The 22,414-nt window shown below is 43.3% G+C and overlaps 3 protein-coding genes across 10 annotated transcripts in view; 1 reads left to right on the forward strand and 2 right to left on the reverse strand.

Annotated features, from left to right (window-relative positions):
• Nucleotides 1-6,969, forward strand: part of MAP3K13 (mitogen-activated protein kinase kinase kinase 13) — a 137,839-nt gene extending 130,870 nt beyond the window's left edge. For 6 of the 7 annotated variants that reach the window (XM_016159717.2, XM_016159716.2, XM_016159719.2 and 3 more), the window contains one exon: nt 615-6,969. In XM_016159717.2, the coding sequence (XP_016015203.2) occupies nt 615-716 (102 nt within the window). In that variant the 3' untranslated portion in view covers nt 717-6,969. The remainder of the gene's footprint in view (nt 1-614) is intronic. The other variant, XR_001598788.2, reaches the window with a different exon arrangement.
• On the reverse strand, nt 6,645-14,909 carry TMEM41A (transmembrane protein 41A). The gene is made up of 5 exons (XM_016159728.2): nt 14,721-14,909; nt 13,007-13,160; nt 10,761-10,922; nt 10,088-10,226; nt 6,645-8,414 (listed from the first exon to the last, which is right to left on the reverse strand). Exons 1-5 carry the CDS (start codon nt 14,837-14,839, stop codon nt 8,194-8,196), a joined length of 795 nt encoding a protein of 264 aa, XP_016015214.1. The 5' UTR covers nt 14,840-14,909; the 3' UTR covers nt 6,645-8,193.
• Nucleotides 14,910-19,591: 4,682 nt separating this feature from the next.
• The window catches only part of LIPH (lipase H), a 33,776-nt gene continuing 30,953 nt past the window's right edge, over nt 19,592-22,414 (reverse strand). For both annotated transcript variants that reach the window (XM_016159726.2, XM_016159725.2), the window contains one exon: nt 19,592-21,821. In XM_016159726.2, the coding sequence (XP_016015212.1) occupies nt 21,734-21,821 (88 nt within the window). In that variant the 3' untranslated portion in view covers nt 19,592-21,733. The remainder of the gene's footprint in view (nt 21,822-22,414) is intronic.

The following is a 22,414-nucleotide window of genomic DNA, read 5'->3' on the forward strand; positions in this document are numbered from 1 at the left end:
AACAGAGCTCCCCAAAACGAAGGTAGTTCTCCCAAATGAGGCGCAACAGTTAAACCTCATTCCGAGATTTAACCCAAACATCACCTCTTCCCTACTCCCTGGATGAGGCTCTCGTAGCCCATGTAACACTTTAGTTCATATACACTACTGCCTTTTGAGAGGTGAGACAGCACAGTGATTGAAATCGTGTAGCCTGGAATCTGCCTAGATGCAAACCCCGGCCTTTCCGCTTACTTACTATGTGATGTTGGGCAAGCCCTTAACCTCTCTGTAGATCAGCTGTCTTATCTGTAAAATGGATATGATAACAAAATCCATCTCATAGGGTTGTTGTGAGAATTAAATGGATTAATAGATGTAAAGCACTTACACCTGGACCATATAGTAAATGCTATACAAGTGGGGCTGTGGTGGTACTGTCATAACTGTCATCATCAGCATCATCTTTATATGTCTCCATAAGCCCCACAGGGACAGGACCTGGTCTCATCTATCTTTGTAGCCCTCTTACCCACCAAGCCAGCACAATGCGTGTCATGTGGGAGGTGTTCAAGGTATGTTTACTGAGTGGTCACAGAAATGAATTAGGGTTTTATTTTGTCTCAACTTTGCAGAATCCTATGCAGTTTGAAGACTCGGACTGTGACTCTTCAGATGGGGAGTGTTCCGATGCCACAGTGAGGACCAATAAACACTACAGCTCTGCTACTTGGTAATGAGAGAATGCCCATCCTGAAGATCTCATGGCTATGCTGGCATTTCAAATCCATCCCGCCCCAGACTCTTCCTGCTCTCTCCCACCTTTTTGTCTGGGAAGAGAGCTGCCTCATCTTTCTTACCCCTAGAAATGAGCTGCAATAACAGGAACATGAGACTTCGCAAATTTCTGGAAAAAAAATATCCAAATGAAATTAAGTCTCACTGAACATTTCAATCAAGAATGGCAGGGATCTATTTTATTGAATATTCTAGCTACTGTAACATTGATATTTATTTTTGTTTGACATTTTAACACTTTGTACTGTAAAGAGTGAACTATATGTGATATATAGAGAGACATAATAATTTCTTGAAAAAGAGAGAGAGAGAGTAAGAAAGAAAAGAAAGGAATGGAATTTAGGAGCAACATTCTTGGGAATTTGTGGGGCCAGACGGTATTATCACTACTTGAACAGGGGACCAGTTCTTTTGGCCATAAGTGATTGAAGAAGAGCCAGAGCAAGACATGTCGAGCATTTTAGAAAACAAAGAACAGCAAAAGAAAAGCAATTCCAGGTAACTTGTGAACAGACTGCACTAAATTCAACCACCTTGTCCAGATGGGCGATGGAAATGACCTAGAAACGTTTGACGACCAGTACTTGCACCAACGGTCTTTGAGGGCATGTGCTTCCTCTACGAGGAAAAAGAAAACCGTGTGTGGGAGCTGGTTGCATGTTTTACACTTTAAGTGGCATTTGGTAGTGAGACTCACAGAGTCAAACTTTGTCCTTGACAAATATTTCCCTTTTTAATGCTGTCATTGTCATTACCTTGACAAATGTGTTACCTTGACCAAGGTGCCATTTTCTTGTAGCCTATTTCCTTTCTACCCGTTGACCAGTTTCTTTAGGAAAAAGTGAAGGGTGGGGGTGCCGAGGAAGAGAGAAGAATAAGAAAAAAAGGAAATTAACAACAGTGTTAGAAAAGCAAATATGGAATTTGTAACAGTGCATTGTCAGAATGTCTCAGTTCAGCTAAGTGAAGTGGACAGGATCAGCCCTCTCGGGAATCAGGTTGCTTGTCTATGAGAGTCATACTGATTCAAAAGAGAACAGACTGTGAAGGCAGCTAGGAAGTGTGTGAGTCTGTCCAATGTCAAATCCCAAACCATCCCCTTGTTTTTGTTCATAACCCATTCTGTCCTGGAAGCTTTAGGGATTGGCTACCACTATCAAGATAAAGGCAATATAAGCAACTTGCAAAAGGCACCCCCTCTCCCACCACAATAGCATTTTTGTTAAAAGCTGTTTGTAAAGTGTATTTTACTTTACTTTGGAACAATGCGGTTTTGAATAACTGGATTTGAAAATCTGTGAAAAGAGCAACTGATGCTGAGCAGCAGTTTTACATTTCCAAGGCATGGGGTCCTTCCTGTCCCCAGGGTCTTGGGTTCTGAAAGGCATCGCAAGGTACTTCATGGTTCCTTGGCTTTAAGGAAATTTTTATCTAGAATTTTATATAAAAACAGATGTTGGCCTAGTTCCTGTCTCTGTCTCCAAGATAGGTTACTGTCAGACAACCTTTTCCAGTCTCAAGACCTGAAGAAGTTGGCTTGACTCTTTGATAATGCATCATGTTGGACATTAGGAAAGACTTAAACATACAGGTATTAAACCATTTCCACTGCAGATGAAAACCTTGCCTTCTCCTGGGTTTTACTTATCGCATCAGCCAAAAAGTAAAGGCAGGAGGGAATTTAGAGCAGTTCCTCTTGCTTGTTTGATCCCTCCATTTGTTTACAATTTATGTTGAAATATTGATTTAAAATTTAGTGTCTATAATTTATAGCTCTTAGGTAAGATGAAGAAAAATGTTTAACTTATACAGAGAGCAGTATTGTTTGCATTAAATTATTCCATTTTGTATAAATTCTGTAGCTGGACTACATGAAAGATCTTAAGTTATGGCATTATTATCACTGTTATTTTATTTTATAATAATTATTTTCATTCTCATTTTCTGTCGATCAGAAGGTGTGGTTTACGGCGTAGCACAATGATTGTGTTTATGCTAACCATGAATTATTATGAATTTTTATGATTTTTACGAAGGAAAGAAAGTGGAACTGCCGTCTGGGAGCTCTCCAGCTTTCATCGTAGGTGCATCCCCTCATTTTCTGTGAACAACAGCAATCATCTGAGGGCACGTCTTCTGCCCTGGAGCCCGATGGATAGATTGTGATTTTGGCTTGATCATGAAAGCTCCTGGGTGGGCAGATGACTGAGTGAATGGACAAACAGTTCAAAAGCTGTAAACATTCTCAAGTTTCTTAAGAAATAAAATCATGAGAATACATTAGAAGCAAAAAGAGAATTATTTAATGCTCTAAGAAGAATGGACCTGGAGAATATCTGCATGGGGCCCATCAGTTATAGTTTCAAGAACTAGTGGCATATTTTGTACTCTTGTTCCTGCCAGATCCCATAAAACCAACCTGTTTTCTCCTTGTTCAGAGAAGTAGGGGAACTAAAAAAAAATGGGAAAAAAATATATCCGTGGTATGACATAAAATGCCTAGCTGTAAAGTCATCCTATAACAAGACTAGAGAAATTCTTGAAAGGCCTGGTCTCTTAGAGGATCAAAAGAAAAATACTACCTTGAAAGGCCCTATTTTCCATCCTCTGACTTCAGACCACACTATACTATGAATCTCTCTGGTCCATTACTTCCAGGAAAAGAGAGGCTACAACTCTATGTCCTCTTTCTGTCCAGTATAAAACACTGACACTTCAGCTTGCCAGTTCTTGCCCGCCTATCGTGAAAAAGAGAAACGAGAGTCAATGTCTGTTCTACACCTTTCAGTCATGATCTTCCTAGAAAACCCACATCTGATACCTCATCATTTTGATAAGTTTTTTTTTCATTCCCATCCTGACTGTCATGATAATGCCATATGCCTATCTGGATTAACTGTTATGAGCACATTAGGGGACAGTAGACAGTGTTGAGTCTTTAGTCATTCATTGTATTTTCAAGAGTTTAATAAAGTTCCACACTGAACATTTTTATTTTTTAGAAATGACTAGAGGCTTCAGAGTAGAACAGTGTCCTTAGGTTAGAAAGAGAAATGCAATCTCTCTCCCAGCCTTGCCCTCTACTTGCCTGCCTTGAGGTAACCAGGACAATGTTTAACCGGTGTGTGTTTCTTTGAGAACAATTACACAGTCATCTGAAGAGTGTTGAATCAGGAGCTCAGGGAATTTGAGAGCTAATTCTTCAGTCTTGACAAACTGTGCAACAGTGCTTTAAGGAACCTCCCAGGGCTGTGATTTCAAGCTTCATTGTTGATCGAAAGTTGAACCCCCTTGGGATGAATGTCCATATTCATTTAACATCTGTTTTTGACTGACTGCAAGATAATGAGTTTTAATTTGTGTTGCAGATGAGCATTTGGTTCTGATTTCCATCTATTTTTAGACCTTGTCCTCTGAATAACAATTCCTCTTAAAATTGCTTAGCAGAGAACTGAGAAGCCTAAATTCACTTTGAAATTATAATAGACCTTAAAGTTTGGAGCTATTTGCAAGACTGTGGGGGACACCTGCTCGGAAAGTTGAAGATGATCAGGTACGGCCTACTTGAGGTTCAGGTATTTTAAAACTTTAGTGTCAATAAATCCATCTTTCTAGAATTAAAGATATTTTTAATAGGATTTAATAAGGACTGCACATGCATTTCAGGGCCTCATTGTGCTAAATTTCCCTCTTACCCCAAGTAATAGATTTGCTGGTTTGGGGTCTTACTGGTACCAACTCAGTTTTAAATGCTGTCCTCCACTGTGGAGCACTGACATCTTTTCAGCATAAATGCATCCTTATTGAGAAAATGATTGACTTTTTTCCCCCACACTCTGATGTCTTCAATTTTTTCCCCTTTTCTTCAAATGTTCCTACTTGAACTTCCTAGAACTGAATTCTCCAAAATAGAACACAATATTTGGAAACCAAGGCATTCCACCCTTGCTCTGCAGTATAGTGTGCTATATACTGTTTTGCCACTAAGCTAGAAACCAAAATACCACCACATACCACCATCCACCATCTCCTCCCTGAACACCCAAGACCAACACTATTTGATTACTGTATTTCCTACCAAGCCTGGACACGTCCTCAGATCCTCTCCCAACACAGCACTGGGAGCAACAGCCACCACTTGATAAGAACTGGTGTGCTGTTTGCCACCCCAGCTCTAAGCTCATAATTAATTTCCTAAGGGTGGTTCGAGATCTTGAGTTAGCCCTGACAGGAGAATGACGGGATCATTCTTCTCCTTATGGATTCCAACCTATGACTCTCGGGGCAGCACCCCTGGCAGAAAAAAAAGTCACTTGCCCCCACCCACTGCCCTTAGACTATAATCCAATTGAATAATCTCCAGTCACTGACAAATTGAATTCCAAAATGTCTTATTTACATCATTTCATTGTGTTAAATGAGCATGTTCCTCCCTCACCTTCTATAAATTTAGTATGTTAAGTCCCAGTTACTTGCTTTCTCCTTAAATTGTGAGACTAATGTACCAAAACAATGTGACATTCTTTTCAAGACCTTAACTTGTACTGTCAGTATGAATAGTAGTGCCTTTCCAGGCAGCAAGATTTCTTTGCTGATTTCATTGAATAAATGTCCTAGTATACTCACACCACCAGTGTTATACCAACCTCACAGACGAGCACATAAGAATCACATTAGCCTGCTTATTTACGTTACAGCCAGTAGTGCAAGCACCTGGAATGCGCTAGGCTGCCAAGTAGAGGACCCTCGCGGAACTGGAATACTTCTCAGGAACAGATGGCAGAAGATGGGAACTCTGAAATCACTGCTGAGAAACAGCGTTACCCCCAAAGGAGTTGGGTTAAGGCTTTTGTTGTCACTTGACCAGAGCCTGATGGCAGGATTTCACTAGAGCCAAGTCCCCAATAGATGGCAAGGCCACAGTAAGGGAAGTTCTGGCAGAATTACAGGCCTACTCTCTAGAGCCACTTCTTAGCACTCGGGAACACTGGCTCCTGGCTCCAGGCTGCTGCACAGTGACCAGGCAGACAGGGTCCTCTGATGGGAACGCTGGCCAGAATGTGCAAGCTATTAGGAAGACATCCTTATTGACCATGTCACCCAAGTGGCTCTCACCTCCAGAGTGACCACTTCTCATACTAGAAATGGGAAAACTCTCTTCGATTCTTTATTATAGTAATTTGAGTTTCTTATCAATATGGAGCAAATGAACTTCTCTGTGGTAGAGTCTCAAAATGAACTCCTTCATCTGTCTCCCCCGTGCTCTTCAGTACTTAGTTCCCCTGCTCCCTGTGTTGGTTTCTGATGCTGGCTTCCTTTGGGAACAAGAGTGACTATCAAAGCAGACAGATGCATGGAATTAAAAAGTGTACTTCACTGTTTTCTGGTCTTGTCTTTTCCTAAAGTTACTGGTTGTGTCCTGAGAGCTGCCTTCACATTTGTCAGAACTTTAGGGAAAGGAAGAATTTAAGCAACTGCGTTTCCTGTAGCCAGGAAAAACAGGTGATGGGGAAAGCCAGTTTCTGTGGCTCTTTTCATTAGACACTTCCATAGAAAGAAGAGACCACCATCATTTCCTTTGTTATAGTCTCTTCTTGATATTCTGTCATAGCCTAGACTGGCGCTTTGCTTCTTCCATATGGCTTTCATGCTGCCCATCTTATAGCTACTCCTGTTATTAGTAACCCTACTATAAAGTGAGCATAGAGAGGGGAACGTGAAAATGAAAACCTGGCTTCCAAAAAATAAGATACCTGAGAGCGGACAGCAAAAAATCTTTTTGGATTGTCTGATTTTCAGCCAATCCTGATTCCCATTGGCAAGGGAAACTGAAAAGTTAGCAACATGTACGAACACATACCACACAGAACGTTTACATCCATTTATTAGGGAAATTGCTTTGCCTTTAAACTCACAACTGATAAGGCACATTGGTGCAAGATCATAGGAGAGGGAAACAATCTAAGGATCCTGATAGAAAGCAAAGGGCACACACGTGAAATAGTGTGGAAAGTTTACTTGTTTCTCCCCTCTTACCTCTACTCCATAACACCGAGAGCCAAGGATTTCAAAGTCCAGTTGGCCTCCTCCTCACCTCCTCTTGTTAGCAAGCTTCTTCTTTCAAAGCAACACATCTTTAAAATTAAGTCCTTATTGTGCTTTTTGGATCATACTATGTCAAAAAAAAAAAAACGATACTTGGGAATTTGGGAATTCATTCTTCCCAAAAAGGAATATTCCCAAGAATTCATGTAGAACACATGGCCTAGGTCAAAGCCTTGGCAACATTCTTGACTAAGCCAGATCAAAACCTAGCAGATCATGCCCAAGGATCCCAGAGCTGGCCAGTTAAGGTGCCAGGTCCTTCTGTCCCTGGAAGCATCAACAGGTCTGTGCCAGTTCAACACTGCAGCGAAGGAAGCAATGACAGCTACAGATAACTGATATAAAAAAACCCCAAACCAAGTTTTCCTCTTTGAATTAAAAGATAAAATATAATTATTCCTGTTATTCTTGGCAAATGACAAATTGAAAAACATTTAGAGGGTACACTGGCTAATACCTGAGTGTACTGAATCCACACTCCTAACAGGAAGATGGGGAAGGGATTCCCACACGGAAAGGACAGATTAAAAAATATACTTTTGGTCATTTGATTCAAGTGAGTCAAGGGCCCTGCCCTGTCCGGATGGATAAGAATTTCTCCAGAACATATCCATAACATACAGAGTTTGTTCTGTTCATATTTAATAGTCTGTTTGCAATCAGCGTGTCAGGACATGCAACCAAGAGGAAATGTAGCATATATAGTAACATCTCTGAACACAAGAGCATCATAGAAATCACTATGCATTGAGCTGTATGTGGAAGTTCTAAGCAGTTTGTCAGCTTCTTTCCCTTGGTTTGTGGAAGAGGTAGGTCATCAGCAAAAGTACAAAAGAAACACTCTTCGAGAGACTAACCAGATGAAGAGTGATGTCGGTGGGTTCACGCATCATCATTTATACTAATAACATACATCAGAGACTTAATAGAAAAACACCTGTCACAACAGCCTGTCACTTTCAAAAGAGGCACTCTGGACAAGGACAGTCAGCATCCTCTCTAGAGGCAGCTCAGGGCTTGGCAAGAGGCAAACAACATTATCTTGAGTTCCTTGTTGTTCAACAAAATGTGAACAGGATTTTTCAAGAAACCATCCATTTCACAGTGTCTTGCTAAACCACGGCTGATTTGAGAGCCTGATATGATTCACCTTTTAGAGTACAGTGTCCTTTATAACAAGATACCGCACAGAGACAAGTGTCCAAATCACCTGATGAGGGTAATTAAAAAACAATGAGGGGCTGTAGAGGACCACACCCATTACACAAATAAGCAATAGAGTCCAAGAACACAGCAATCAAAAATTCCAGATCACGTGTCCTTTCTACTATTTAGATAATTGGCGTTGCTTGTTTCATTCAAATGCAGGTCTTTCTGACTAAATTTTTTAATGAGGGTTCCAGGAACTAAGGCCACCAGAGCAATGGCCAACAGCTTAAAGACAGTTTCCCAGGAGAAAAGAGCATCCAGAGAGGTAAGGGTTGACAGAATGGAGCCTGTCTGCACACAGATGAAGTTGTAGGGGATCAAACCTGGAAGAAAGGGGGAAGAGTGTGTTACTGGCGGGCAGGAAAAGGAAAAATAACCCTTCAGAAAAGTCACCAGGAATTCACAACAGTGACTCCAGGTTTGTTTCTACTCCTAACTCCTAACCCCTAAACCTATCCCTTTCCCTTCTTTTCCACTTTCTCCCCTCCTTTCTTCACTTCCCATATATACCTGCCTGCGTTGTTCAACAAAAGGACTTGTTGCAAAAATATATATGCTGAACAGGAAAAACAAAATGAGTGAAGAAGAATAAAATAAGGGAGTACAGTTAGGACAGAAATGCATAAGGTTCACCCATTTGCTAGAGGTGAACCTTAAGGGCCCCAAATTTGGTTCTGAGCACCCAAGAACCAAGTAGAGAAGCACCAGCATTATGAGATTTACAGTTTGATGTTATAACATTAAAACAAGCAAGTTTCGTAGGAAAAGTACTACTTTTCATGTTCTACACCATTTCTAAGAGTTCATCAAATTCAGTGGATCCCAAAGGTCTGGGTGGTGGCTAGAAAAGCTGGTGGCGTAATAATCTTCTGGTGAAATTGATAAAAACACTTCCTCAGGCTCCACCTGAGACTCTGGTTACCTGGATCTGCTGGAGCACCAGGAGCCTTTTCCCTCCCCATTCCGAGACTCTGATTGGTTTGGGAACCCCTGATAATCCACTCCTCTTCTACAGTAGATGATGCCTCAAGATCTTAGTCCAATCAAGGTCACGCAGCTTCTCAGAGGGGGGACTGGAACCCTGGTCTTTCTAGGTTCTTACAGGTTGCTGAGATACTAAGGTACTTTGTCTGAAAACTGATACGAACGGAGTTAACTGTGGGAAATTTCACTTCAGTTTAAAATCTCAGTTCCTCTCAAGAACCCCCTATTAAAAGCAGCTGCTCACCCACAGATCTGCTTTGTTTGAGTTAGAGGCCCTGAGCATTGTTTCCCTCCATGCTCTAAAGAAAGTTTAAAAGAGGCAATGCTTGCCTTAAGGCTTAAAGAGGATGGTTTACTTCCAGTGTGGAAAATAATTATCACTGATTTTACAGGATGTTAGATGTTTAACATTCTGTAAGTGTCCTCCAATGCTCATACTTTGAGAAACACTGCTCCAGGCCCAGCCCCTCATCTGGCCAAGTGGCCTACTGAAGTAGCTTGCTGAGGTCACACTATTGTCAAAAGGTAAGAGGGAACTTCACTGGTACCAGTTCTTCCTTGGTGGACCTTAATCAAAATGCAGACCAAAGCCAAAAAGGAAGTCCTTTGCTCTGTTTTCTTTCTTGTGCCTTTGCCCTTTCTTCTTCTCACATACCCTCACTTCAACCCTGCTTTTCCTGATAGTGTTTACTAAGCACTTACTATGGGCTGAGTCATGTGTTTTACAGATTACTCTTCTAATCCCAGTGCCTAGCACAATACTTGGCACACAACAGGCACTAAACACATATACAATGAACAATTCTATTTTTTCTGAAAATATTTTTACGGGGTTTCTTGTCCAGCCTGAGTAGATCTGAAATCAGGATTTTAGGTATTAAGTCTTGAAGATGCTCTCCATGAGCCTGTGCTCTCAGAGGCAGGCACTTATTTGCCCATGGGGCTGCTAATCCAGGGCAGTCCCCCAGCATGACCACTATGAAGCCTCAAACTTACTCCACCAGCTTCTTACCGATAAGAACAGAGAAGAAGAACTGCACAATGGGGATGTTCAGAATCGGGGCCGACAGGTTCAAAAACCAGTTAGGCGTCATGGGGAAAAGTCTCAAAAACAGTAAGAAAAAAAACAAGCTGTTTCTGTTCTCTTCCACCTGAAGCCAAAAAAGAGAAGGTTATTAAGAAACAAAGTCCCTAGCAAGACCAGGTGTTGCAGGCATAAAAAATTAATAAATAAACAAACAAACAAACAGATAAATAATAAAATTTTAAGAAGTCAGAACAAAATATGTGTTCAATAAATGATAGTTTAAAAAAGAAAGAAAGAAACACAGTCTCCACATATTGAAAATCTGTTGGTGCCTGGCACTGTTCTAGATTCTTTACATATTCTGTCCCGAATCTTCCAACAACCCTCCAAGGTAGAGACTGTTTTCCAACTTTTTAAAACAGAGGTACCTGAGGCTCAGAGAAGTCAGGAACTTGCTCAAAGTCACAGAGCTGGTAATGAGGGAGCTAGGATTTGACCCCAGGTCTGTGCCTCTTGGAGACAGACATCAAAAGAACCCCCAGGACCTCGGAAGCACAGTAGAGGAGCACTGTGAGAAATCCCTGCCCCTCGCTCCCCACTCAGGGCCAAGAGGTGATTCTCTGGGGGCCCAGCACTCAGAAGTGACCCCTCCCCTTACCTTCCTCTGCAGCACGGCCACTTTATCAGGAAAGTAGGAGACTACGAGCTGTTTGCCAAATATCCTGGAGAGCAGGTAGCAGCACGTGGCACCCACCGAGGTCAACACACAGCACAGCAGAAGGCCAAGCCATGGCCCGAACAAAGCACCGGCTAAAACATTCTGCAGATAAAACCAATCTTCACCCATGAGAACATCTGCAGCTACCAGTCACTTCACCCTGGAGCCCAAGAGTCACAGGCCCCTCCGACCTCCCAGTCGAAACCCAACTTCCATTTTAAAGAAGTGAATGAAGAGTCATGACGGAGCTGAGAACAACTTCGGCATTGGTCTCTTCACCTTTAAAACAAGGATGAGGATTAACGCCTCAGAGGGCAGGAGGGAATTAGATGGGAAAATCGGGTATACGACACCCAGCCAGCCACATAGGCTGTAGTAGGTCCTGCAAAAATTGGTGCTCCAAGAAGGCAGAAATGAAACTCATAAGTTACATTTACCATTGTAAATGAATACAAACCATGAATTTTCCCTCGGTGAGACCATACAAACTATATAATATGTCGTGTTTCTTTGCTTTCTGCTGGAATTACATTTATGTGGTATGCTAATACCAGGGGTTCCAAAATTGACTAGAGCTCTAGCTGACACTCAAAAAAATCTTAGATTAACAAAGATGGAAAAGCGGAATCAATACTTACTGAATGCTGTTGTTAGCTGGTAGACAGCACCTTGCCATTCATGGGATCCAACAGAAAAAGTAACAGTGAAACTCGGAAGTGAGAAGATAAGGAACTGCTGAGCACCTACTATGTCTTAAGTGCTTGACTACATGTCTCATATAATCTTCAATATGGTCTTGTGTCCTATCCTATCCTTACCCCATTCTACGGGTGAGAGATTAAGTATCATGCCTAAGATCATACTAGGCAGAGACGGGATTCACCCCCAGGTGACAGCTGGCTCTGTGCCGTGAAGAGAGATCAGCTCAAGGGGGAAGGCAGGTACAGGGAAACCCCAAAGAGTCAGCCCCTGACCTTGAGCACCACACGTCTCCTGGCATGGACACATTTGCTTTTCCTCCTGTTTCCAATAACAAAAACATGCTTACACAGATCAAGCCTGAGACTGGAATAGATAAAAAATGCTGGGGCAGGAGAGAGAAGCAGGACAGGAGTAAGCTTTCAGGGTTTCTTGCTCTGTCAGTCAATCAGACAAGTACTGAGGGCCACTGTGTGCTAGGCACCATCATCATGCCAGCTGCTCTACACTCACTGTTTCATTTAAGCCTCCCATGCAACAACCTCAGAGGGTTACCTAGGAGCATTCCCATTTTATAATCAAGGAAACAGGGTTGGAGAAGTTAAGTGAGTTGCCTATAGTTACACAGCTGGGATTCAAACCCACCTCACGTCTTAACATATACATACGTTTACACAAACCAGCTTAAAATGCTGCTGGAAAGAGAGCACAGATTACTTCGTATACCCTACGATGATAACTGATGAGAAGCATTTAACAGCAGGAGCACAAGCCCAGGTCAAACACTGTGGCTCCAGAGGGGCCTCCTGGAAAACCAGAATGACGTCCCCTCTGCACACGAGGGAAACTTCCCGATGCTGGAAGGCTTAACATCGCCATGAACAACTTGCATTTGTTCATCAAACACTTATGAAGGCACTCCCTGCGCCAGGCGAAGGAATACAAAGGCTGAGAATAAGGAACAGGTCCTGACCTCAAGTAACTCACAGACTAGTGAAGAAAACAGATTTAAAAAAAAAAAAAAATCAAAAACTGTACCAAAATGCAAAACATTATAGGAGCTCTGAGAAGGAAAACTTGACCTAGTCTGGAGTATATGTGTGTCTTTCAAGGACAGCACTCCAGAACCCTCAATGCCTTAAAAACAAAAGCAGCATACCTGAGAGGAAAGGCAGACTCTGGAGCTGGGTGGACATGGGTTCAGACCCCAGCCCTAACCTCTCTTTGCCTTGTCACCTTGGCTGGTTATTTAACTTCTCCCCACTTGTTGCCTTATCTGTAAAATGTGAATAACAATGCCCACATTATAAGGCTGTTGGAAGAATTAAATAAGATCATGAAGGTTAAGCAACTAGGACAGCGCTTATCACAGGGGAAGCTGTCAACAGTAGTCTGCCCTCTGGATTGTGTGATTTGCAGCCTAAGGGCCTCTCTACAAAGACAGAAGGTGGCTTCTTGACAGGCACAGAAGGAGGGCAGGTACTGACCAGGAAGCTGGAGCCAGGGATGGCAAAGCACTGTTTGTAGAGGTAGGCACTGCAGAAGAGCAGGAACACATAGGCCTGGTGCTCCTTTCGGTAATCTCGAAGGACCTCGGAGAGCTCCCGCAGCTCAGCCAGGTCAGAGGGGAACCACAGTGACCTAGGGATTAGGAAAAGCAGAAGGAAACATGAGTCCAGATCAACCTAGTACTTACGAAAGTCACTCGTGGTGTTGTCTTCCCAGAGCAGGTTTATAAATGTGCCCATCATCTGCTCTGATTTGGAACATGCACATAATGGGAGCCCCTGATGATAGGTGACCTGATACAATACAGCAGAACAAACAGAGGGCCCTAGTTTGTAAACAAGAGACCTAGGTTAGCATCTGAACTCTGCTATTCTCCAGTTGTGTGATCTTGGGCTAGTCTCAAGACCTCAGTTATCTTACCTGAAAAATGAGGGTTGCTGTTAGGTAATGACTAAGGTCCCTTTTAGCTCTCAGATTTTATGATCTATTCTTAAGAGGCAATGGATTAATTTCCAGGAGAGTACTAAACGTCCTAAATTGCCTTCCTTTGAAGGAACACCCCTTCCACCGCAAGGTTTAGGCCAAGGACATTCAAACTTCATACTGCTCCTGAGTTATTAGGTAAAATGACTGTTTTATCAGTCATTAAAATCCAATTAAGATTCTCCAGGGAAGTATATCTGTCCTACACTATAAACATAACCTTGTTAATAATATGTCAGGCTTGAAACCAACTCTCAAAGAGCCTGATTTTTCATTCTGCTCTTTATCTGGTCCTCGGTCCACTCTGAATCCTGAACAAGGGTTACAGTATAAAGGCTATTTTGCCTCTGTCATCTAAACAACTCTTGAATCCATCAATGATCAGTTATGAGCAAACTCTCCTAGTTCTCATCAGAATGTTTCTCTTAGCATATACGGCACCCACAGCAAAGCCCTCTTAGCTATAGCAAAAGACTACAATAACTGAAAACAATTGTCCTAATCTTCAAATATCAGTAATATCCTTGATAACGCAATGCTGTGCCAGGCACACTCCCATGAACTTTATAAACAAGTATGCAGCACTGACTCATCCAGTTAGTAATGAGGAGAAAGGCAGAAACAGCCAGGAAGAGGGACGGATCCGATAATTCGTGAATCATTTAAAGTTGTCCACGCAACGTTTCTCCTGAAGACCGAATGCCTTAAAGTCCGAAGGGCAGACCTAAGCGAGATTAGGTAGGAAGGTCGATGGAGGGAGGCTGAGGGCAGCTGGGAAGAGGCTGAGGGTCCATACAGGGGCGAGGGTCGGCTGCAAACGGGGGTTAGGGCTGAGCCTGGGAAAGCGATAAGAACGAGGACCGACAGGCGAAGCCACAGAGCCAACAGATGCGCGCGAGCAGGCCCCGCCCGGGGTAAGGCGCCACATTCTCCTCGGCAGATCATCACTCCAAAGACCGGGGCCGCGCACCCACGCAACGGGCAACGCGCAGGTCCCAGCCAGGGGGCGCCCCGGCTCCCACTCACCGGACTGCTTGAGACCCTGGAGACACGGTCCAGGTACCAGACACCGATCTCCAGTCCTAGAACTCAACCACAAACCCCTGCCCCCGACGCCCCTGATCGAGAAACCCGAGTTTCCAATTCCCGGACCCCATCCTCGAACCTGGCTCCCTTACTCGGACCCGAATCCACGTCCCCGCCACACACCTGCCTCCAGTCCCCTCGGCGGAGCCCAGCGTCGGTCCGCGGGGCAGTCGCGTCGACAGCAAGTACAGGGCGAAGGTGCAGCCAGCGAAAACCAGGAGCAGACCGAGCAGGGGGCGCATGTCGGCGCACGCACGCCCCGCGGAGGAGCCTGGAGCCAGCCTCGGGGACCACGGGGACAGCGGAACTCATTCGCGGACGGACCGAGGCGGGGCCTGCGCCAAGTCCCGCCCCCAGATCCAGGCCCCGCCCCCAGCCCGGGCACCCCGGGCTGAGCCCCTGGGCCGAGATTCCCGCGGAAACCTGTCTTTCCAGCCCCTATCCGCCTACCTCTGCCCTCCTTCCGTCTACCTTTTAATACGTTTATATGTCTCTTTCACTTATTTGCAGGCTCTCTGCCAGGCGCTGGGAGATCCAGAAGCGAATCCCGAGCCCTGCCCACAACGAGCTTGTCATGTACTGGTCTAGACGGTCTTGTCCACAATCAGCTGTAACACAAACCAAATGCAGCCAGCATAGAACCAGGAGCGCCGATCAAGTGCGGTGAGACGGTGATAGTGACCACAGAAATTGCCAGAATTACCTTTTATTGATGCCTGCCATAATATGCCCATTATCCCTAACCCTCACAACAATCCTGCAAGGTTGGTATTTTTGTCTTTATTTAGCAGATGAGAGCTCTGAGTCTCAGAAAGACTGACATCCCCAAAAAGATATCCTGGGTCCAAAATTAGTCCTACGCTACGCTACATGGATTCACGGAGGAAGTAGGGCTTGAGTTTACCTTAAAGAATGAGCAAGATTTCCATAAAAGAAAGGAGAGAGTAAGGTGGGGGCCCAAGTAAGGCACCAGAGTCCAAAGAATCTAAGGTGTATGAGAAATGAGTGAGGAGTTAGGGGAAAACTGGAAAGCATTGAAAGGCAGGCTACGGACTCGGATTTTTAAATATTGTACGTGGTGAGACACTGGCAGAGGTAACGGTTAAGCAGGAAAATGATTTAGTTCCTGCTTTAGGATATTTGCATTGGCAGATGATTAGAATACATTCTGAGTTGATAATTGCAACTGACCTGATGAGAAACACTGCAGGCCTGCACTGGGGCCACAGCAGTAGGAATGAAGGGAAGAAGATGGACAGAATGGGAGGAGTTGAGTTGGTAGAATAAATAACTGATTAAATGGAGAAAGGACAGAGAGGACTCCAGAATGTCACAAGTCTAACCAACAAAGAGAAAGCATCCTTCTCATATCATTGCACTCCATGGGCCAAATAGGGAGCACCTGTCGTAATTCAGTGTATAAACTCCTAGCAATTCCATGTCCAGATATTTAATCTATAGATATGCCTACAAGTAGACGAAGATCTATGTTCAAGGATACTCTCTCACCTTTGTTTTGATATTAAGAGATTGGGAACAACCTACATGCCCGTGAGTTTGGGGCCTAGCAAGATTAATCATGGTATATTCTCAAGTAGAACTCTAAGTAGCTTCCTAAAAGAAGGAGTTAGGTCTGTATATCCTGATAACAGTACAGTCGCCAAATAGATGATTAGGATAAAAATCAAACAAGTTACGGTGTTAGAATATACTGTGACTCATTTGTAAGAAGAAAAAGAAGATACATATTCTCTTTTAAAATACTTTACTATTTGTGAATGAAATGATTTCATGTCTGGGATTTGCATCAAAATTATGAGAGTTTAGAGGGAAGGAATATAAATAAAACTTGACTGTCTGTTGAATAGATAGTCACTGAAGGTGGATTATAGGCACATGGAGGTGGATTTTATACCATTTTCTCTACTTCTGTATGTTTGTAATTTTTATTTTAAAAAAATGGGGAAATGGTCTTAGCCCTCCACTGTTTTTCTTTTGAACCCTCCATTCCAGCCGAACGTGCACCATGTTAGTTCATGCCTCTAACAACACTCTTCTCTGCATCTGGCAGTCTTCTCTGCCTGGAAAATTTCTGCGCTTTTATCGACACCCAGGGCATTTGTCACATTCTCTTAGAAGCCTCCTCCAAATCCTGCAGTCAGAAAGGTTGTTCCTTCATTGTGGTTGGGCCTCCCTTTGGAGTATCTCTAGCACTATTATTGCAAATACTATGCTCCAATGTCATTATCTGTCTCCCCAATCTACAGTGAACATTTCCATAGATGAGCAATGTCTCATCTATCACTTCCCTGTTCCAACCCTTAGCCCTGTGCTTGGCTTATAATTGGCACTTAATAAATATTTGTTAAGTTCGTTGGTCAGGTCTAGCGAGGAAATGTCTAGTTGTTTTTTCGGTATATGTTGATTTTGAGAAGTCAAAGGAATATAAGAGGAAAGTGAATGAGAAATAAGTGTTATTGAGCCTGTGTCAGGAGTGTGTTGGGCCATGGAGCAGAGTAGTGAATAAGAAAGTAAGGCTCCTATTCTCAAGGGCTTTACTTTACCCTTGGTTGGGGAAGAGTGTGGAGAGAGAAATAAATATAGAGCATAAGTGCCTTGGAGGAAATGGACATAGCAAAGCTTATTCCACTCCAGGGAAGCAAGTATCATTATCCCACTTATGGATGAGTAAAAAAGCAGGTGTTCAGATGGGGTCACTTTGTCATGTCCACAGCTGTGAGTGCTGAACAGGGCTCAAGCCCTTGTCTGCCCCTCCTGAGCCATGTTCTTTCCTCTATCAGCTTGTACTACCTCTCAACAAGTAGGTAAAATTTTGGAGCTCAGACTGAAGATTCAGATTTGGAGGTCAACTTTCTAGAGGAGAAAGATGAAGTGAGGGAGTGGGGGATGGTCTCCTAGGGAAATCACTAGGAGGAAAGTAGCAGCTGACATTGAGTACTTAAACTCTCCAGACCCCACAGTGTTTACATGCGTAAATGTATCCCATGTAACAAACCTCTTAACAGTCCCCACTGTACAGTCAAGGAAATGGAAACTTAGGAAGAGTTAAATCAACAGAGGTCACATACCAGCAAACACCAGAATCTAGTCTCTTACCCTCCACTACCTTTGTGAGAGAGAAGACTGAAATCAGAAGCCAGGTTAGGAAATAGCATAACCAGTGAAAGAGAACCAGATGCCTTGTTCCAAGGATGTTGGATGAGAAATTAGGGGAGAGGGCCCGAGAGACCAAGGAAGGCTATTAGAAAAGAACCAGCGCTCAGTGTCAAAGCCCATGGAAAAATCCAGCAGGGAAACCTGAAGGTCGTGAGATTCAGCCAACACGGGTGGTAATGGACCTTTGGCAGAGCTCTTTTCGAGAGATGCGAACCTGATTTCCTATAGGCTCACTACCCAAGCCTCTGCTTGCTGCCCCTAAGTTAGCCCCCTAGACTGCTGTTCTTACTCCTCTTTGTCTGCTTGGGGAGGAAGCCCTGGACTGTGCTCCCCATTCCCAACCCACTTCCACTCTGATCTCAGTCTCCCCAGTTCTGGCCTTCAACACAGCACCTGCAGAACCAATTCTAACCCTCCAGGGCACTGCCGGCACACTGCGCCAGCCTCCATCAAAGCCATTTATTTACAGCACATGCCCAGACTGACTGCCTGACAAAGGAAAGCTGCAAGGACCCATGCTGGACTGGGAAGCAGGTGGGTGCCAATGGCTCAGGGGAGTGGGAGGGAAGAAAAGGCAAGAGGTTCCAGTGAGAGTGAATTAGCCAGGCACTCACCATAGCACTCAACCTCCTTTTCTGGCTGAATCAGTTCTGCACAGAGCGATTGAAAGAAATAGCTCTGAAGACCACATGATTATGTTTCTCCAGCCCACTCCACATAACTGGAATAGGATGGCTACCTTCCCCCGAGAGGATCCAAGGGCTGATTCTTCTCCCCAGAAGAAAAATTGGACCACCTAATGAATGAGTGGCTGAGGACCAAATGGTCCCAAAAACCCCAGTTATCCATAGCTACCCTGTGGAGAGAACCAAGCTGAGCCAGAAACTCATGGCAGAGCACTAAGGTTAATAAAGACCTATGAACCCTTGCTTCAGAAGCTCGGAGTTGCCCCATTCCTGTCCTTGCTAATGGCCCGACTCTTCCTGGGTTTCCACGAGTAATCTCTTTAATAAAACTTGGGTTAGTACAAGTGGATTTCTGTTGCCAGCATCCAAAGTTTCCTTGGTTAAGATGGGCTTTTGCAGGATTGAAAGCATGGGGGCAAGGGTCTGAGGGTGAAAGGTTCTAAGTTTAGGGTTTTGGAAATAACTCAGTGTGTTGATGTCTAAATCAGAGTAGTGATAACACCCTCAAGCCCTAAGGGTGAGTTCATTACATCGTGTTCAACAGACATTTAGTGAGCACCTGCTTTGTGCCTGGCATTGTGCTATGTGCTAGGGCACCAAAGACAAGCAGCAGCTGTTCTGGTGGCACTCCCGGTCTCAGAGGGGTACAGACACAGAAACATAGTATGGCATAATAAAAGCAGCAATGGAAGCAAATACAAAGTCAGTGGCAAAGGGGGTGGTGGAAGGGAGTTGTGGAAAAGCAAGCAAGGCAGTCTTTGAACCAACATTTGGAGTCTTCCAGGAATGCTAGATGGTCTTGGAGGGTTTTAACCAAGGTGCTAAAATTGGGGAGTGGGGAAGAGAAAAACTTCCCAAGCTTCCGGACAGGTGGGCTTGCTGAAAAATGGTGTCAGGAGCATCTGGAAAGTTTGAAGAGGAGTGAAAAAAAAAGAGCAAACTTCTCTTTTTACTGGGAATGGGCAGTGAACCTCCAGAGACAATAGAGACGTTAATAACAAAGATGCCTGGGAGAGAAGGAAAGCAGAGAAGGGTGGGTACCTCTAGGGAAATAATTTATGGCTGCGAGAGGGGAGGTCTTTATTTACAACTGAACATGGTCTCATAAAGCTCACAAGATAATGGAGAGTATTCATTTAATAAATATTTATTTCCTGAATGCAGGCACCACACTATGCACATAGCCCCTGCCTTGTAGAGCAGTCTAATGGGGAACACAGACATCAAATAATCACACAGATAAATTTTTAAAAATACAATTGAAAAGTGCTACAAAGGAGAGGTCCAGTAGAAATAAGGTCCGAGAGACTCCCCTGAAAAGGTGACAATTGAGCAAAGATCCACACACTGAGTAGGAGATAATTGGAAAAGAGGAATCTTGGATTTAGGTTCAGACAGCTATACTGACAAAGAGAAGGGAAGAGAGGAAAGGATGGCAAGAGACGGAGTCCAAATTTCCAAGGGCCTTGGGAGGAAGATTCTGAGAAGAGAGTAGACACCTCTAACTGCCTTCATTTCTCTGAATCCCTGTTATATGAAACTCATTGAAATTCCTCTCCACTCCAGGGAACAAGCTTTCTTCCTTCCTTTACTCATTCATTTACTCAGTCACCAATGCATTTGTTCATCCATCTAACCATTTCACAGTGAGCAAATTCCCATGTTAGCAGACACCCAGAGAAGGAAGCTGAGGGAGACCCACTGACCTGAGGAGTTTGTAAATGATAGAAATGCTATTCCTGACATTTCTTGCTGTTGTTTTGACCCACTGCCTACCAAGCAAGGGAAAGAGGACAAAGTGACTCTGCTAATCAAAATGCAGAGCCAATAAAACTCTTAAAAAGAAATCAGGCCCCATAACACATTAATCTTTCCATCCACAAAGGCTGAGGAAATGTAGGAAGGAGGAGGAAGGGTGATAAGATGTCCAAGAGGGCAGGATCATTGCTGAGCCTCATTTCTTTCAGAGGTCAGTCATTCATTACAGGCATCCCTCACTAGGTGGAAGACTCTGCATTTGATACACATGTTAATCTGTAAAGTATATTTACAGAGTTCTGTAAGTCATAAAACAGTCCATTTCTTTAAAATAAGGGCTATTCTCACAGAAAGCAGTTGAAGGAGAGTCACTTGGATTTGGAAGAGATTACCAGGCCTGTGACACTCAGGAATCCCAGGAACCTTCTTGCAGTGACCACAGCTGTGGGATGGGTAGTGCCCACCCCTTTAGCTCTGTCTTTGCTCTGGGCATCTGACCCCTCCCCCCTCGATGGGCCTTCCTTGGTTCCGGCCTCTCCGACCTTGGCCTGTTGACTTGGTTGCTGATGTTATTTCAGATTCATGGTTCACACACAGTCCTGGGGAAGCCTAATAATTCCGCAACCTGGTGGCATCCAATGCTCTAAGAGCAAATCGTTTATGCTTTGAATTTACATGTTACCCATACAAGTTATTTAGCATCATTTTAAAATGTTAAAATAATTACCTCTAAGAGGTGGGATTATGGATAGCATATATCCATTTTACATCTATGTATCTTCTAAATTTCCTTCAATAATCATGGATTATATTAATAATGAAAAGTAAATATTTTCCCACTTTAGAGAATGTGGGAAACCAGGGGTATGGCTTTCTTGTCTTCCTAAAGCAAACAGTAAGAGAGAAAAGCTGGTGTTGATAAGGAGAAACTCTCTTATTGCACATTAGATAAGGCATATCAAAATAAATAAAAGCATATTCACATTTATCAAACCACTCACAGATGTGGCATCATGGGATTTCAAAGAACCCTTCACAGACTTGCCTCCCAGACCCGCACAACAGCCCTGTGAGGTAGATCAGTCTCCATTCCTTCTACATGTGGAGACCTGAAGGAATTTGGCACAGGGACTGTGAAATTGAGTCCAAAGTGAGGTCTCCAGCCAGTCCTTCCCTTTAAGATGTTTGTCCACCCGCTGTGATGGGCAGAACTGCCTGAGTGATAGGCAGCAGAAGCACAGCACAGAACAAACAAAGCCCTAGGACACAGACAAGGCGCTGAGCTGCTGGGAGCCTAGCTATTTCTGACTTGCCCTACTTAGAGGCTCCCTTCACAGGAGTGTTCTATAATTCAAGGCCATTTGACATTTTGCAATGTGACATCCATAGAACACTACTGGAAAAAACCCTGGTTATTCCATACTTTTGTGCCTTGAGGAAAATGTGAGGCGAAGCTTTATAAAAGCCTGTCATAGCTTTCTTGATGTTGCTGGTGCCCACGTGTCCTGACAACAGTTACATCTGCAACTTTGGGCAAAGAATAGGTTGGAAGACTGTTTCAGTGTTTTCCATTAGTATAAGATCATATCGACACAGCTGGGGCCTGTAAAAATAAGACAAAATGTTCTTGTCAATAAAATAACAAAAATATACTAATAAATTGTATCATATCCTTAGGATATAAAGTTATTTAGCAGTTATTTAGAATGTTATAGGAAAATATTTATGGTAAACAAGCAAAGCAACATCAACAAAAAAGCAAAATGTATTTGCCAAATAACTTCGACTAGGTTTAAAGACAATAATAGAGAAAAGATTAGAAAGAAATAACGCAAAACATTAATAGTGTTTGGCTCTGAATAATATTATGGGTGATAGTTCTCTTCTTTCTTAACTTTCCAGATTTTATTAAATGAACATCTATTCCTTCGATAATCAGGAAAAAATTATTTAAAATCTCTACAGTTTTAAGATGTAATAACTATCCTCTTAGAAGAATTGTGCTATTAAATGTTTTAGAGTACTCTAAACCTTCATGAAACAGGAATTCATAAAGCACTATTGCTCACATCATTTCCTGTCTCTCTGTCCACAGACTGGATGCTAGGACTATATGTTGGAGTGGCATTAATAACAAAACATACATACCATCACAGCCTTTCTTTCCCCCCGCCTTTGTCTCTCTCTCTACACACA

The sequence above is a fragment of the Rousettus aegyptiacus genome, unplaced genomic scaffold (assembly GCF_014176215.1).
Source record: "Rousettus aegyptiacus isolate mRouAeg1 unplaced genomic scaffold, mRouAeg1.p scaffold_m13_p_4, whole genome shotgun sequence".
Lineage (NCBI taxonomy): Eukaryota > Metazoa > Chordata > Mammalia > Chiroptera > Pteropodidae > Rousettus > Rousettus aegyptiacus.